Source organism: Anopheles coustani, chromosome 2 (genome assembly GCF_943734705.1).
Source record: "Anopheles coustani chromosome 2, idAnoCousDA_361_x.2, whole genome shotgun sequence".
Lineage (NCBI taxonomy): Eukaryota > Metazoa > Arthropoda > Insecta > Diptera > Culicidae > Anopheles > Anopheles coustani.
The window spans coordinates 21,072,055-21,088,973 of record NC_071289.1 but is presented as its reverse complement, the minus strand read 5'-3'; the positions used below and the strand labels follow the sequence as shown (position 1 = coordinate 21,088,973).

General features: G+C 44.5%; 1 protein-coding gene across 2 annotated transcripts in view; it reads right to left on the bottom strand.

The window, feature by feature from the left end:
• LOC131266222 (piezo-type mechanosensitive ion channel component) overlaps positions 1–16,919 on the bottom strand; it is a 35,997-nt gene that overhangs the window by 11,410 nt on the left and 7,668 nt on the right. The window contains exons 4-20 of one of the 2 annotated variants that reach the window (XM_058268633.1): positions 12,893–13,045; positions 9,435–9,530; positions 8,824–9,373; positions 8,451–8,751; positions 7,866–8,024; positions 6,416–6,509; positions 5,652–5,779; positions 5,380–5,577; positions 4,894–5,316; positions 4,675–4,820; positions 4,460–4,603; positions 2,845–4,395; positions 2,428–2,763; positions 2,197–2,357; positions 1,174–1,298; positions 600–974; positions 108–489 (exon numbers count right to left, since the gene is read on the bottom strand). In XM_058268633.1, coding sequence (XP_058124616.1) covers positions 108–489; positions 600–974; positions 1,174–1,298; positions 2,197–2,357; positions 2,428–2,763; positions 2,845–4,395; positions 4,460–4,603; positions 4,675–4,820; positions 4,894–5,316; positions 5,380–5,577; positions 5,652–5,779; positions 6,416–6,509; positions 7,866–8,024; positions 8,451–8,751; positions 8,824–9,373; positions 9,435–9,530; positions 12,893–12,956 — 5,233 coding nt within the window. In that variant the 5' untranslated portion in view covers positions 12,957–13,045. Of the gene's footprint in view, positions 1–107; positions 490–599; positions 975–1,173; positions 1,299–2,196; positions 2,358–2,427; positions 2,764–2,844; positions 4,396–4,459; positions 4,604–4,674; positions 4,821–4,893; positions 5,317–5,379; positions 5,578–5,651; positions 5,780–6,415; positions 6,510–6,834; positions 6,958–7,865; positions 8,025–8,450; positions 8,752–8,823; positions 9,374–9,434; positions 9,531–12,892; positions 13,046–16,919 lie in introns of both variants that reach the window. The other variant, XM_058268634.1, reaches the window with a different exon arrangement.

Genomic DNA, 16,919 nt, shown 5'->3' with positions numbered 1-16,919 from the left:
TAAAAAAGTCTATGACTATAGAGACGACGATGATAAAAGACGGATAATAAAAACGGCTCGGACACGAACATCAAGTAAAAAATGGTACTTTGGAAAGGAATAATTACACTCGTGATGGGACACGGGCGAACGCGACCGAGCAGAACGGATCGAATCCCGCAGGCCAGCCTCCCCGACCGGACCCCAGTAGCTGCGCGAGCGTGACCTTCGTCGGGACAGGGTCGGGCCGCCGTTCACGGTTGTTGTTACCCCATCGTACTGGGTATCATCATCCACGAAGAGGGACACCAGAAAGCTGGACCGGCGGCGCGCTCCTCCACCAATCGCCTCGCCACCGCCGCCGGCCAGTTCGTCCGGCATGCCCGACCCGGAACCCATGCTCGATAGACGTTGGTGGCGGGGTTGATTTGGGGCAAAGGTTGTCGAGCGAGGCGAGCGAGGTGAACGCGGTGAATGTTGCTGCTGTTCATTTTCTCGACTGGCAGCATCCTACAAAGTGAGTGAGACAATTTTTAATCGTTAAATTAGAACTAAGGTTCTTCTTTTTCTGCCAGAACAGTTTGCTCGAACAAGAAACTTTTTGATAAAAAGTTCATTACATCATTTGCCATATAGGCGGCAGGAAGTACACGATGCTGCGTCTTCGGACTTATTGTAAGCTCGTGGTTTGCCGGCCACGAGACCGCATTCAAGCTTGACTGTCGTCGATGCTGACGGGTCTGAAGAGCCGGAGGCATCGTTTTAGCCGGTGGCATTAGTGTGTTTGCGGTTACGGTGGTTGCCACCGGCGGAACGGTCGGGTAAACGGGTTGTTGTTGGTCCTTCTCGAAGGGTGGTGGAGAAAATACGGGAAACGTGTCATCGGGACTGCAAACGCGTGCCATCAAATCGTTTGGCGAATCAAATGACATTCGCTGCGGATCCAGGTATGCGTCCAGCGATACGGTCATGAGGGCGGAACTTGGCGATGGTACCTACGGATCGAACAGGTTCATCGATTATTCATTGAAAAATTATTCTAAGGTGGTCCATAGAAATTAGCTACAGGAAAATTTTGATGAAACATTATCATATACCAAGTTTACACCGCTAACTTTTCGATGGACCACCCTTTACTTACACTCATGTTCGAACTGCATGCTAAACTTCTCTCTTAAAAATAGCAAAACCAACCTGCGTCTGATACGATCCACGACCCACCGTCAATCCACCGTTGTCGGAGGGCATTTCTGAGAGTCCCTCGCCTTCGATGAACATCGAGTTGGCAGCTATTTCGTCTTCTATCGGCGTATGGTATCCTGTATATGATGATAAACTATGAGTCGCCCGAAGCGCTTGACGCCGCTCGGCATCTTTCCGGGGAGCCGGAAATGTGATAAATAGCGGAGCAAAAAGACACGATGCGCGAACAACGCGATTTGAAGAGAAAGAAATTTCAGAAAGAAAGAGAAGAAAACGGAAACACCACCACCACCACGCTTCATTTGGTTAGCTCATAATTGTCGGGTTGCGATCAATCTCATCTAACTACTTGGTGCAACTCACAGTTGTTGTCAAATGCTACATTATCTTTGTACTGCGAACTGACTACAGTGAGACCCTTATTAGCTGTTGGGTCACAAAACTACAATCGGCGGTGCGGAACAACACTACGATGCAAAGTGGATGGTTTAAAAAGGCCTTTCATGAGGGTGTGATGTGACGATGACACGGTTTTCCGAAGAGTTGGAATGGTGTAATATAATGCGAAAGCTAAGTCATTTAACACATCATAAATAACCGCTCTCGGAAATGGATCCCAAAAAATATAAACCTGGACACCATTTGCCACCACTTTTTAAATGTTGTACAAAATAATAAAACATAAAATACTTACATGTAAAACTGATTTTCAAAAACTTATTCACAACTATTGTTTGTTAAACACTATTCAATGGAAAGATAGATCGATGAATAATCTACCGGAATATCCTCGTGTCATATACGCCGCTTTTTTAACCCAAAACGACAAGAGGAACATCGATCTTGACAGAAAACGCAACCCTTAACCGGTCTCAGGGAAAATATATCGCTTTGGAAAACCACGATGAACGGTTCGAAATCGAATAAATTAAAGTTTGCAAACCAAAGTCAACTGAAGCCTGGAGCTACTGGAGAGCAAGTACCAGGGCAGAGGGAGGACCCGAATGGTTTTACCTATGGCGTGTGTAGCCGGATCCTGAACCGCCTCCAGAATCTTTTGCTGAGTCGCCTTAATGCGGTCCATTTTGGCTTTGATTTTCTCCAGTATCTGTCGCTCCCGTTCCGCCTCCAGTGTACTTTCTTTGATTCGCAGCTCCTCTATCAACTCGGCACCTCTGAGAAAGAGAAAAGCAAAGGAAGATGAAATTGTTATGCGACGTGCTTTGAAATTCCGTTTTCGCTTACCTTGAAGCCAAATATTTGCTCGCCTTCGATTCGTTTATAATATGGCAGAAATAGTGACTTGAGAAAAGCCGTCGTTGCAGAATCAGGAAGGCAAAACACACACCGTCCCAGAACAACCCGACGTCGGACGGATCGGGAGGTTTGCACTGCAGATCACCCGGTTCTCCCGTGCCGGGCGGTGGCGTGGGTAGTGATGCTGAGAGACAGGTGATGCCGAACAGTTGCATTACCCAGCAGGTGTTGTTCATCAGCTGGTCCATAAACAGACACCCGAAAAGCTGCAAGAACGCTTTCGCCCCAATAACGAACACATTGTAGCAGATGAGAATGTTCCATCTGCGAAAAAAATGCGAAACGAATGGAATCGATAGGTATGAATGGGACAAAATAATGAAAACTATTGACATTGTATCTTACCTCTTCAAAATATACTCGATGGAGTGGAGGTAGAAATCGGTTCCCTGCCAAAGGAAGAAAAACGCCCCGATCAAGTATCCGATCGAGAACAGGTTCACCCGGCTCGAGCCGGACAGGAACACTACGGCCAGCGTTAGCCAGAAAAACACCAGGAACAGGAAGCGCTTCAACACATCCAACCAGTTGCGTATTTTCGTGATAAAATCTGGCGTCGGATTCTGGAAGGTGCCTTCGTCGAGCTTGTTGAAATCTTCCAGCACCGGCCCATTGCTGCCTCCGCCAAAGCCATTCGGCGGGCTGTGCTCCAACCGGAACACCACCGTCTGCCGGCACAGAAACATAAGCAGCACAAAGTCGGACACCATTTTATTGGCGACCGCTCGAAACTGGGCCGTGTTGTCGGGTAGCATCGCCCAGATGCGGAAATTATCCAAACGCGCGATGACCCACGGGTACGGGACACACGCAAACGGTGGGAGCCCAACGAACAGGACGTACTGTATCGGAATCCCGATCACGATAAACCACGTCAGCCATTTCCACACGCGCAGTAATCCAGCCCGCGTCATGTGAAACATAACGGCCAGCCAGGCGGCGTAGAACATGGACAGCACGTCCATCCGATTACCGATGACTACGATTAGTGCGACGAGCGATATTTCAACGCCAAACTTGTAGTAGCCGTAATTAAACAGGTACATGATCATATTCCGAATGTTCTTATCCGCATCGGCGCGTCCCACTTGCGGGAACATAAACGGAGGCGTCTTTGGAGACTTCCCTTGCCGGATACGGTGGATCGTCTGCCGCAAGATAGTCACCGCATGGACCGTCACGATGATAATGTACACCAGGTACGGTCGCAGTAAATCCGAAAGTGTCTGCCCCTGTCCCGCTTTTCTCATTCCGAACCACTTGGCGTTGTTCATGTCCATCGAGTTCGTATCCGGATCGATGCTATCCGGGCAAGTGCTCTGGAAATTCTCCTCCTTGATGTACTTCACCTGGTAGATCATGGTGAGGATGAGCATGATCGCTGAAAACAGCGACATGACACGAGTGATCCTTATCAACCGATTGTGCATCACGGAGTTGTGCTTTCCGGTTAGGTGGGCCTTCACGGTAAACACCGACAGGACGACGTACAACAGATGCAGGAAGTTGACCGAGTTCACACTCAGCGAGAAGGCTACAATTAGCACTATTTTCAGCAGATGCAGTTCGAAAAACAACCACGTAAGCTCCACAAGCTGCAACGTTTGCCGCCATGCGCTACGTGCGTAGCCTGTAATCTCCTGTCGGGACAGTTTGCGGAAGCGGAAATCTTCAATTTTTTCACTCTCACAATCATCGTCGTCATCGTGGGCATCCTTTGAAGGCGCAGCGGTAGTCGGCACATGCTTTGGTGTCTGCTCTTGAACCGTAGTAGCTCGCGATGGTGGTTCGGAGATTGACACTGCATCGTCTTTTGCCTCTTTGTCGTCAAACGTGCCATACCCAGCAGCGCCGGTTGACGAAACAACATCTTGTTCCGATTCCGGCTGGTCTTGGCTATAAAATTTAATTGAAATTTGATTTGATTTGTAAAGATGTGTCTAACCTACAACAAACTTACACGGAAGGAATTTCACTGATCACCAAAAACCTCGTATGACAATAGTGCAGCTGGATTACGGTGATGATGACCACCAAAGTCGGGTTGACCAAGTGCAAGAAAAGTTGACCCGTCTTGAATATCTCCAGTCCAATATCTTCTTGTCTGAAAGAAAAATTTCACTTGAGCAATATCCCACCCAGAAATTAAATGGGCTATCACAAATCCAAACTTACAATTCTTTCGATATGCCTATTGCTTCCCAATACCCGGGGAACTGTTCAAACTGATGCAAGTACACCAGCACCAAAATAATCATCGAGTAAACGATCACCGTCACCCAGAAAACCCACATTATTCTACGCCACACTCGGAAAGAAAACTGTAAAAAAATAGAAACATGATTTGGTTAAGGTTCTTAGTGGTATTTCTTCAATATCCACCATATAGCCCACCTGGAATGTAAGTACGAAGCACAGGAAGAGCACCATATACACAATCCGGAACACGGTCATCCGGTTGCCGATGATTGCCGACAGGAACAGCGTCAGAGCAACCACCCAGATCCAAAACTTGATCATGAAGGACTTGAAAAACTTCGCCATGCGCGTCACAATGGCGGAAGACTTTTTTTCCTGAGATCGATCGGACGAGGGCGAGGGTCCGGTGGCAGCTGTTGTGGCGGCCCCTACCGGTAGCTGCAAAGGCGCTGCCATGTTGGCAATCATCGACTCACGTCGTTCCGTGTGCTTTTCCTGAATGAGCTGGCGCAGTGAGATCCAGAACATGGTGGTGAACAAAGACTTCACGAGCAGTGGCACACACGGATACTCTAGGCGTCGCACGAAACCCAACTGCTCTAGGTTGATACCCGATCCCTACGGAAAGTAATGCTTATACACGCCGCCGTTTGCTTATTACACGGATTGAGAGACTTTTACCTCAAACTTCGTCGGCAGTTCAGCCTCGGTCAGGTTCATTCCGTACAGGTATTGCGCCAACAGCAGCAGCTCGGCATATATCACAAGGAACGGGCTGGAATTCAGCATGTTCTTTCGATGATTCGGCAGGATCCAGATCAGGTTGGCCCAGATCAGCAGCACGAAAGTCAACCAACTATGGTACATGATGCTCCAAACCTGAAAACAAGGCCGGGAAGATTAGGATCGCACCAATCACACGATCCCTCCGATCGTCATCATGCAGCACTTACCATCATAATTACGTTCGTAAAGATGTAGCTATTCTTATAGATGTAGGTGGCCACGTTCCGAATGGCCAACAGTGCTTGCTCGAAGAAGCTGGATGGTTCTTCCTCGTCTGAAATGGCGGTATGTGTTGCTTTAGTACATTAGTACACCAGCCCGATCCCGAGAGGTCAGAGGGTAGTGGTAAAGATCAGTCAGTAACAGAGTATGTCGTGTCGTATCATTTTTCATTGATAGGTTTTCATCCGATCGACGATCCGATCACACCGATATTGTTGATATTTTGTTGCGTTTCACCCATTTGCACCACGGACCATATTTACAGATGCGCAAACACAGGCACACAAGGGGTGTTTGTATTGAGGAAGGGATGATGGTTTTGCACGAGAAGCATAAAAGACACAAAAATCCATAATGCCAATGGTAACAAAAGGGGGGAAGATGAAGAAACGAAGAATAAAAAAAACGAGTTAAATTGTTGTCAACGTAGTTATACAGTTATGTTATAAGGATGAAAAACGATGCAAAGAGATGACGAAACTAGCAAAAACTGAAATCTAGCGTGAACAAAAAACTAAAGCAGACCGAGTACAATAAATCCCAAATTAAATAGAAACCTGCTTTGTTTAGTTTGGTTTCTTTTTGGAACCAATTTTGAAGAGTGTAGGAAACAGTGTACGTGATTTATCTACCTTGAGCATTGCTCAGCGTGCCACTTCAAAAGCACCTGGATGATCTAGAAATGCCCCCCAGAAGTTTTCCCACTTACCTAATGTTTCTAATGCTATCTGGTCTGTTTGAGCATTTTCTTTGCCGTCGGTGGCAGAAGCGTCTCGTATTCTATGCGTTCCCCGACGCATCAGCTGAAAGGAAAATTATTAAAATCGTTATGAGAAATGGTCCATCCGATGGTTTGAAGTAGAACAACATCTTATAAACACAGTCACACACAGGTATGGTACAGAAAACACACAGATTGTAAACACTATGTGACAAGTACATTAACGTTAAATAAGAACGTTTAGGAAGTATTTGAAATTTTGTAAAAAAGCTCATATTGTTTAATAAAGCCGCCGAATTCATCCGTACAGTTCTCTTCCTTCTGTTCGATATTCTTACTATTCTAAAACGGATCGAACTACAATGGAGCGGAGGGAAGGGGTGGCAAAATGCATTTGCTATACGTACGGGTGTTCGCTCGTCCGGAACGTCACAATTTACCAGTGTGCTGCTGCCTGTCGTGCCGTATGTCGTCGACCTACCGTAGGTGTAGTATCCTCGGGCACTAGGACCACCATAGTGCGCTTGTTCCTTTGGATTTTTTTTTCGGAGGACAACCCCACACGCGTCCACACCAAATATTCCCAAAAACCGAGCACACGCGCGACGGAAATGTTAAGATGTGATTTAGGTGATGGTGTTGATGATGATGATGATGATGCAAAGAGAAATGATGAATGAAAAATGAGTGCATGTTGTAGACGGGTCGCAATAACCCAGCGAGATAGAGAAAAAAGTAGTAGAAGAAGTAGAAAGAGTGCCGAACAAAGTTCCAGAAAGAAGTCCATGTTTGACGCGATGTTTGAAAGAGCATGAAAAGTAATTGACGAATTTCGATCGCAAATTTAGTAAAAGAAAGAGAAAAAAGGAAAAAAGAAAGAATAAAATTTCACACAATCAGCAATCACAGATTTGTAAGAAATAATTAGTAAAACAGTCGAAAGAAAACATCTAAAAATTGTAATAAAGTATTAATAATGAGTAAATATCAAATAAGTAGTAAAACTGAACAAAACAAGGGTATTATCAATATGTATTACACACTTAACAAAAGGTTAGCAAAAGTTGTAAATATTGCGGGGACAATTGGTTTAGTCAATTAGGTGATTGCTGAAAGCAGTTGCATTGATGTTCTGTTTTTGATCATGTTAGCACATTAATGAGGTCATCAATTTGAAGCAATAAACATACAACTTGTACCACCTTTGAAAAACCTACCTTTTGCGGCATTACATAACTTCGAGCCATACATAGCTATATTACCTCTTTGTAAATAATTTAAACAAATCATAGAAATCAAGCATCATTTTTTTACGCAAGCAAATCATCAGCATAGCAGCAAACAGCAGTTAAAAATAAGTCTCTCCCAAACGGTAAACAAGAAAGAAGAAGAAAATGTAGCAAAAATGAAAAAAGGACATAAACAAAGTGTCTCTTACTTTCACCTTCCGTGCAGCACCACGCCACCGATCGCTGGTGAGCGTTTTGCGCAGGATGTTCTTGCGCTGCATACGGAAGGAAATTTGATTTTGCAGTCTAATGCCATTTTCGAGCTGACTCGACAGATCCTGTCGTTTCTTTTCCTTCTCGGCGTCGGTCTGCGTATATGTACGACATGGCGGTGCGACATTTTTGTATGTAGAATATTGTTTTATACGTTTTGATTTTTGTGAAAACCCACGCGACGTGGTTCACATTATTGTTGCGGCAGCATTTGCAAGCAATAGCGTTGATGCATTTTTATAATATAAGTTAATTCAGGAACATCAATTTGATAATTTGCGTATGCAATCCGGAATCAATACGCAAGCAAAAAGGAAGGGAATATTATAGTTTTACGTGACGAAGGGCGATTTAGTTTCAGTACACCATGCAAGACAATAATCCAATACAGTTGGCGTTAGCGATGGGATGAAAGTTGGATTCAAGTATTAATTTGGTAAGTCAACAACCGAAGTGTTTCAATATGATAAAGGGAAAACAAAAAAAACGGATTTACCCATGCTCGAAACGACTCTACTTACTCTTGTCCGCAGTAGCAATGACGAGGTCAGCGTGATGCAGTAGTAGCAGAGTATCAGGAAGATAGGATTGAGATAAACATCCGTATCAAAATCCGAGTTAAAGTGCACGTCTCGGATGTCGGCCACGTTGAGTTCCAATGGGTTGCAGGAGGAGTTGAGTATGGGTTTAAGGCCGAGCACCCGTGCGGCCGTATCATTGAACGGCAACATCTTCTGCGGCCAGGGCGTCTGGTACGACAGGAACAGGATGATGTGTATGACTAGAAACACCAGTGTGATCTTTAAAACTATTCCAAACGCTCTGAAATGAGTGGAAAATGAAATGAAAACGTTTAACGTCATAATAACCACATACTAGTATCGCTTATAGTACCTGTCTAACTGCTTATAACAGGCCCACCACGAGGCGGCGCCAAGAAAGACAATAAAGTACACGCCACTCAGCGCCGACGGTTGCAGAATGCCGGTCACACACAGCATGCACATGGACAGTAGCACGCCGAGCTTCGTGAAGAATGGTAACCGCTCCGGGCTGATTAGACTCCGCTGTGGTTCCTCCTCCGGCACGACGGACGTCGACTCCAGCACGGAAGAAGCGACCGTACCCTGTTCGGTATCGTCCGCTGTGGATGCATTTGCCCGTCGCCTTGGCACTATCACGCCGGTCAGTTTGCGCAGCAAGATGTGCACGATGATGGCACCGACGAACAGGAGCACCTCCGGCGCCAACCAGTACACCACCATCCACGCGCCGAGCCCGTTAAACGACACGAGCCCAATGTGCCGGAGCACGATCTCGCCCAGCTGGCAACTCTCGACCGAACTACTTGGGAAACCGATCAGCACCAATTGGAACGTTACCACCGCCGCAAGGACGAGGATTGTCGCCAGGATCAGCAACCTCATGAAGAGTCCAGTTGGTCCTAAAGATATAGAAGAATAATTAGAGAAGTTATTCATGGGACCAAATATGAGAGTGCTTACCCAGGATGGTCTTCTTGTTGGCAACAGGCACGTGTGGCAAAACCAGCAGGAATATTAAATATGGAACGGCCAGTCCTACCGGTCTCATCAGCAAACCTAGAAAACGGATATTAAACAGATTTCATTATTTAATATTTTATGGAGTACTTGTCATTATCCTACTGAAATGTGTTGAAACCATGAATAAGTGAGGATCCTTTTTTTTTTTTTTGAAGAATTAATTAATATTGTGTGTTTTAAATATTATATATATAAATATTATTTAAAACAGGCATAAAGGCGTATTTATGGAAAAATTATTTTTCGTAGTATAGTAGTTCGTTCTGATTATGGACGGATTAGAATATAATTTTAAAATGCTATATTACGAAAATATACTAAGTGAAACATAAATTCCAATTTAACGTTTCCAGGTATGTTTTCACTTACTACATAATCGATTTACTAAGCCTTTCCCATATTACGATGTTTTTGGTTGTGGTCTTTCTGAAACTTATTAATTTTCATATTTTTACGAGTATTATACGACTTTCGATTTTTACAGGACACGGGGATTGATTAATGTAATTTATCTAATTCAAACTTAAGATTTTTGTCAACCCTGAAGCATATTGTTTACGCTGGGTTCCTTTTTTTCAACATTTCATTTTTTCTTCAGAAACGAACAAGGTACTAAGGAAAATTCTACATCCTTGCACGCAGTACTCCCACCAACATCAGGAAGTGGGCCAAAACCCGGTCGGTTTCAAATGCCGCTTAAAAAAAGTGTGACACGCACTGCTTCATTCCACGCTCTAAAAACTCAACTAGCGCATAAACGTGATGTTCGGGCAAGGACAGAAGGGCGGAAAATAAAACTCAACACAAACGCAGTCCAGCTAACAAGGATAAAACGATAGATAGAAGAAAACCCCGACCGTGGATACCCCCGTTGCAGGTGAGGACATAATCTTCCACAAGGACGAAAAGGGCGAGCCCAAATGGATCCTCCCGGAAGCAGCACTCAGTCCAATGGCAGCATTCTTTACTACCAACTAGTGCCGACCTCCCCTAGATTCCCCTGGGGACGCAGTGGAACATACACAAATCCGCAAATCCGCCGATAGGACGAAAATGGAATGAAACGGCTACACACACTAGTCCGGGAAGGATCCAGTGGAAAGGGGAAAAAGTGTAATAAAATTAGCATACAAGTGGCGCTCGAGGGAGTACGCCAGCGTGCACACGGTTGCTCTATGTGTGGTGCACACATTAATGGCGCTAATGGGACGTGATAGAATAGTAACCGTGCGTTTACTACCTTTTTCTTCATCGTCCGTGCCAGATCGTGACACTTACAGGCTGATGATTTATATCCTTTTTAATTCTACGACGCCGGAAAAACGCACCACCGTTACTAATCACGCCACACAAGGGTGACCCATACTCCTGTCCTTGGCTCCTGGCACAAGATGCATGGTCGTAGCAAATATCCGTTTTCGATGGAATGGCCAGCGTCGTGTTGACCTCTTTTTCCCGGTGTAGCAGACAATCAATTAGGCAGGCAGCGCGAAAAAGTCACCTGGTTAAAGTTGCCTTTTTGGAACCTCTCCTTGTTCCTCCTTTTTTTACGAGCGTGTCGCACGATTTGGTAAACTTGACCCCAACCAGAGTCTGAAACATGAAGCACGAAAAATCGTACACTCCACACGTGCTACTGACCGCAGGAAAACTAGGCCAAAAAGGGAATTCTAAGCAAGGTTGAATGGCGGCAACCAACATTCTAGCTCTACCTTTTGTATAAAACCTGATACTAAGCGGTTTTCGTACCGTTGCGGATATGGAATGGACTCCCCAACGGTTTCACTAATCCGATCAGGGAAGGACACGAGTTGTTTGTCCACCGGCCGGAGGATGGCAGGGGATTGATTGACGCATGTTTCGTTCACCTTTCGCGAATGAACGAGTTCCTAGATCCTTCTGCAAAGGATACCCTAAGCTCATCGATGAATGGACAAATCAACCTCCGTTCGCGATGGCGTTAGTAAGCCTCCAAAGAGGAAACAATTCGCCAACATAACACCCTGACTACATGTGTGTAGATGTGTCCATAAACAGGCTAAGCCGCGTGGTCGAGGAGAAAAGGGCCGACAGGTCAATCGATTCCGTTTCCGATAGTGATTTCTTTGGCTGGCCCCGTTTGCACCGTTTGCTTTGCCGTGACATAATGACTTTTCCTCCGTCCCATCTAGCAGATCCAAGTGTGAAATGCTGTAACCCTGGCGTAATAGTTTAACAGCCCACCGTAAACTCATCGTGAGGCAAAGAAAACTGAAAACGTGCGTCTTTCTCCACACAAACAAAGTTCTGTTCGTCGGAGTTACTATGAATGAATCTTCCTTTTATGACATAACAACCGCTTTGTAGGTGTGTAATATAATTGAAATGATGAAAAAGGTTCGTTCCAAAACAATGGAGAAGAAAACTGAATTTAATTTTAAGTTTATGCAACATTGTTTACAAAAGTGTTGAAACAAAGACAAAACAAGCAACAAATATTAAAAAAAATAACGAAAATAAAATAAACAAAACAAGGTCAACAAAATCAAACTAACTTACGAAATACTTTTCATAAGTCCAAATTCTAATCATACACTACTGAATGGATTCCAAGTTGAACTGATTTGCACAAATTATTTTAGTTCATCAAACTGTTCAAATTAACGGGCCAGAAATTCCTTCCAAAAAACCATTCCTCCCTCCTACAACGGACCATAAACGGAGCCTTCCACCTGGCATGCCGGATTCGGAATCACTTCGACATCCGGTAAAAAACAAACGAAAAACGGAAGGATGATACCCCGACCAGCCGTTATACAAACCCAACCCCACCGGCACCGGCCGCCCACCACCCCGTTCGTTGTCATTCTATCTGACATTTTAATCATTTTCCTTTCGTTTCCGTCACGCCCAACCGAAAAGACACTCGCCGTCGTGGGACGGGGGTTGTTTTTTTGGTGTGTTTTCTTTCTTTATCGTCCAAATCACTGCACGCCCGGCGAGGGCCGCCTTTTCTTCGCACGCGGCCATTTCCTGACCTTTCCGATTACATTTCCGCGTGATGGTGGTGGTGTTGGAGGTAGTGGTGTTTTATTTTGCTTGGTTTAGAAAAACCTGGACTAGAAGCGCAAGGTGTGTACCATCCTTAAAGCTCGCTCGCTCGTGTCTTGTTTTTGTGGCACGCTGTCCTTCCTGTGTGCGATTATTGTTGCCAAAAGCACCACTTTTACGACGCCGCGCTTCGATCGGCAGTAAATTAAAATTAATGATAAATTCCTTGTAGTCGCGGTTCTCCTACAGGAAGAGGAATCGATTCTACCACACCTGTTTTCTTCATAGTTCGTAGGGGAAAACCCCAAAGAAATCGACCCACGCTGCGCATTGTGGACTACACGGGTAGATGTTGGCTAGATACTTACATGTTGCCAGAATGAGCGGTAGAACCAACCGTTGGATAACAAGGCACAGGAAGTAGTTCGCCATCCTGAACGATTGGACGAAAGGAGTTCGTCAAGGAGGTTGGGCGCGCAAGAGGCGTCGGTTCAACAGTTTTCGTAAGTCATCCAACTCTCCTGAAAGTAAATAAAAGCATGTATTAGTAAAAAATGTAAGGTGACACACGTTAAATTTTCTATTTCACGAAATTGAACAAGTATAAATAAAATAAAAATATCCATTTATATTTCATGGTCCTTGACTGGTTACTGATAATCTTTTTCCAAACAGAGATATAATCTCTCACAATATTTCATGTCTAGCAACTACCATAGGTCGTCGAACTGCTAGACTAAACCAAAATGAAAGTGAAATTCCGACATGCTCTTGCCTAGTGCCGCAAGTCAAGGTTTATGCTACCCAACATGCCAGTTTTTTCCAAGACCTAATCCCCAATCAGCCCTTTTCTTGACCCCTTAGCGGACCCTTTTTGCGGTGCAAAAGTGAAACGTGACGGAAATTAGTTCCGTTTTCAATTACAGTATGAATATTCATTCGTTTCTTCACGAACCAGCTGGTACCAGCAAGGGGCAGGTACCTGGTTTCCTGTAGTAGACAGGCGCAAAAGTCTATGTTCAATCTGATAATCCTATCACCCTGCGCGAATAGTTTCATATGCCGTGTGGAAACACTTTTGTTCCGTAATTAAAACCACAACCAGTCATGAAAGATGGCATGCTCTGACGCATCAATCTTTTTGATGAATAAAATAAATTACTTAAAATGTGGCACTAGACCACTAGACAACTTGGAAGATTGTTGTTTTCCTTCCATATTTTTTGAGGTTACGTTTGATGCGCACATAGCATGAATAAGCCAAGCATCGGGTTTTAATGATTGTTGGATCAGAATGTTTTAGGTACACAAAGTAATCAAATACATTTTTATATTCGTCACCCATAAATAAAAATTAATTTTGAAAATTGTATATCATAATTCCAACATTATTTATAATTGGTTATTAAAACCACTAACCATAAGCCCACAAAAAATTAACCCTCTTAAAAACTCATGGTTGTGTGGTGGTTAGCCCTGCCACAATCAGCACGACGTTGACGCCGGCAAGATGAGTTCACGTAAGAAAAAAAACGTGCCGTCCGTCAAAAAGCATCACGCAACCACTCGCAAGCCACATAACACTTCTTCCGGCGTGGAGTTATCACCCGTCCACGGCCCGTGGCTCATACATGACCAACACGCGCGACGATCGCACGGCCTGTTAGTTGATGAACTATCGGCATGCATATCATTAGCGTAATTAGCGCGCGAAATGAGAAGTTCTCAAAGCTGGTTTTATGGCGTGGCTCATCCATGTGTCTATCCCTCCCAGCCTATCGGTCAGCGTAATGCTTCATCCATCTTGAGTGTAAGTGGCCCGGTGGGCGCAACGAGTTTTCCTTCCTGTCCCGCCGACTGGAAATTATCGTCCAAAGGCAGAAGCCCTTCAATGACGAAGCCAACCCGGTTTCGCCGATGACCATTTGCATGACAAACCACCGATGGCCCCTGGTGGTGTCGCCTTGCTAGAATCATGTCGAGGACTGATTTCAACGTTTTATCAAAGCATTAGTCAGGTTCGGTTCGCGTGATGCGCGGACGGCGCATCAAGCAGATTGAAAACAGGATTGGCCGGTCGAAATGAAAGAATGTCACGGGTGGCATGTGCAAAAACCCTTGACATGATCTTCGCAAGTGAATCCCACAATCCTATTTCGCGCACACAAAGTACACGCCACGTTGCGTTAAGAAAAGTCGAGGAACCAAACCATTCGCGTGTCTAATGGCAAATTCACCCCGGCTGCAGGCACCGAATGCAAAAAAAAATCCCCATTCGCCCATTAGCTAATGGTGCGAAGTAATAATCAAATAAAAATATTAAAGCCAAAGCATCGGCAACCGGCCTTTTGAAACCCGTGCTAGCTGATAGTGTAAACAAATGATATGGAAGACGCGCGCCGAGAGCCGATTTACGAAAAACGATCAATGAAACGACGCCCCCTTCGCTCGTCGTGTGCGTTTGGTTTTTCCGTGCACAAACGGAACACAAACTTTTTATCGACGGAAGGAGGGAAACAAAACAACCCGCTGGTCGCAGAAAGTAGCATCTTGTCATGAGATGACATCATGGTCGAATTATTTACCACCCGACGTGAAACCTGCAACCTGGGCGTTGCCGTTGCTGCCGAGTTTGTAAATAGGCAGCTGGACATTATTCCACCGCGGGTTAATCTCAGCCCCGGCCTTGTGATGTTCAACAGTTAGTGTCGTGCACCGGAAGCTTATTAACGACAACTGTGTGATGGAAGCGAACACATAAATAAAACATTGCCGAAGCAATCGCTCAGTAATAGGCTTCTAATAATTAGAGCTCTCAGAGGTAAAGTCCAATCAACCATGATTCACTGGAAAAGTGACACATAATGCAAAATATTTTTCACTGGAAATTACATGACTAACTATGAAATTAGTACGAACAGGTCAATTTTTCTTTCTAAACAAACTAATTTTTTGTTTCACAAAAGAGTTGGGAGATTCAGATTCAGAGTCATAAATGATTTTCAAACATTCATAAATTCATGTCATAGCTAAATGAATTTCCACATATTGATTAATGTGAGTTGACAAGGTTTTGTAAATTTTTTAATTTGGCGTTCACTATGCCAGCAACTGCACTTGTTTACAACTTTGAAACAAATGTTGTCCTAATTTATATTAATGAATTTTGGTGATTCATGATTGTCTGAAATCCAGATTAGCATGAATGAATCTCGTAGAAAGATTTGAATTGCACAACTCTAATGCCACAAATTCCACATCAAACGCCTCTTCGTCGTGGCTAACGATCATAAAATTCCATACCTGAAACGTTCTAAGGCGCACTCTGGACGACTCATAAACAACATAGAGAACACTATTGCCCAACGCACCCAACCAAAACCAACCCAACCCCAGCACACCTTCTCTTCGCTTCGACTTCTTGCGGGTTAAAACGGACACTTAGTCGCCTGCTTGTAAACGTTGTATTAAAAAGAAGTATAATCCCACTAATCAGCTGATGACATCATCACCATCCGCAGCTGTAGCCCACGGGAAGTAGCAGAAAAACGCCAAAGCCAGTCACACAAACACACCGATGAAGCTCACGTCCAAGAAACGGCAGGGAATGGAAACAGAAACAACAACAAAATAAATGGCAACGGCTTGGAGACAAACATACCATACTCCGAAATGGCGGTCTCGAGCGCGCCGCGAATGAAAAATGTGTGCCACGGATTGTTCACAACTTTTTCGTTCCCCCGTATATAATATGCAAATCAATAAACGATTTCGGTGCGGCCAGCATCGGAAGAAAGTCGTCTACACCGTGAAAACGTCACGTCGCATCGGTTGCGGAAGGTTATCAGCGGTTCAAATGGATTCCGGACCCTGAACGAGGTCGCAGATTGACTGTTATAAAGCAGGTCGTTGGACGTCGATCACGTAGTTTTGATTTGTACGGTCTAAAAGACGTTAAATGAGCTATGAAACAAATATTGGCGTTGAAATAAATTTTAGTTTGTTGATAACCTTTTTCCATATTGTTATATTTAAAAATAAACCAAAATGTTCGCACAAACACGTCCAGGGAGTGAAGTCACGGACTGTCGCAAAATTGTAACTGCAAACGAATCGAAACAAAGCGAAACCACGGAATGGTCACAAATCAATAGTATCGATTAGAAAACTGTGTTACCGCATGTAAGTGCAACAAACTGCAAAGTCTCTCCGATGTCCAGACTAGTGTGGCACCGGCAGACGGTAGAAATTGCGACATTTACCATAAGAATACCTCAATAATGCACGATCGTGGTGGGAAAAACCATTCAGTGTCTTTACACATAAGAAATGACACGCTTTTCGGTGGACAGTTTCACGTTCTTCGATGAATAATAAATCGAAACCAGGTTGAGT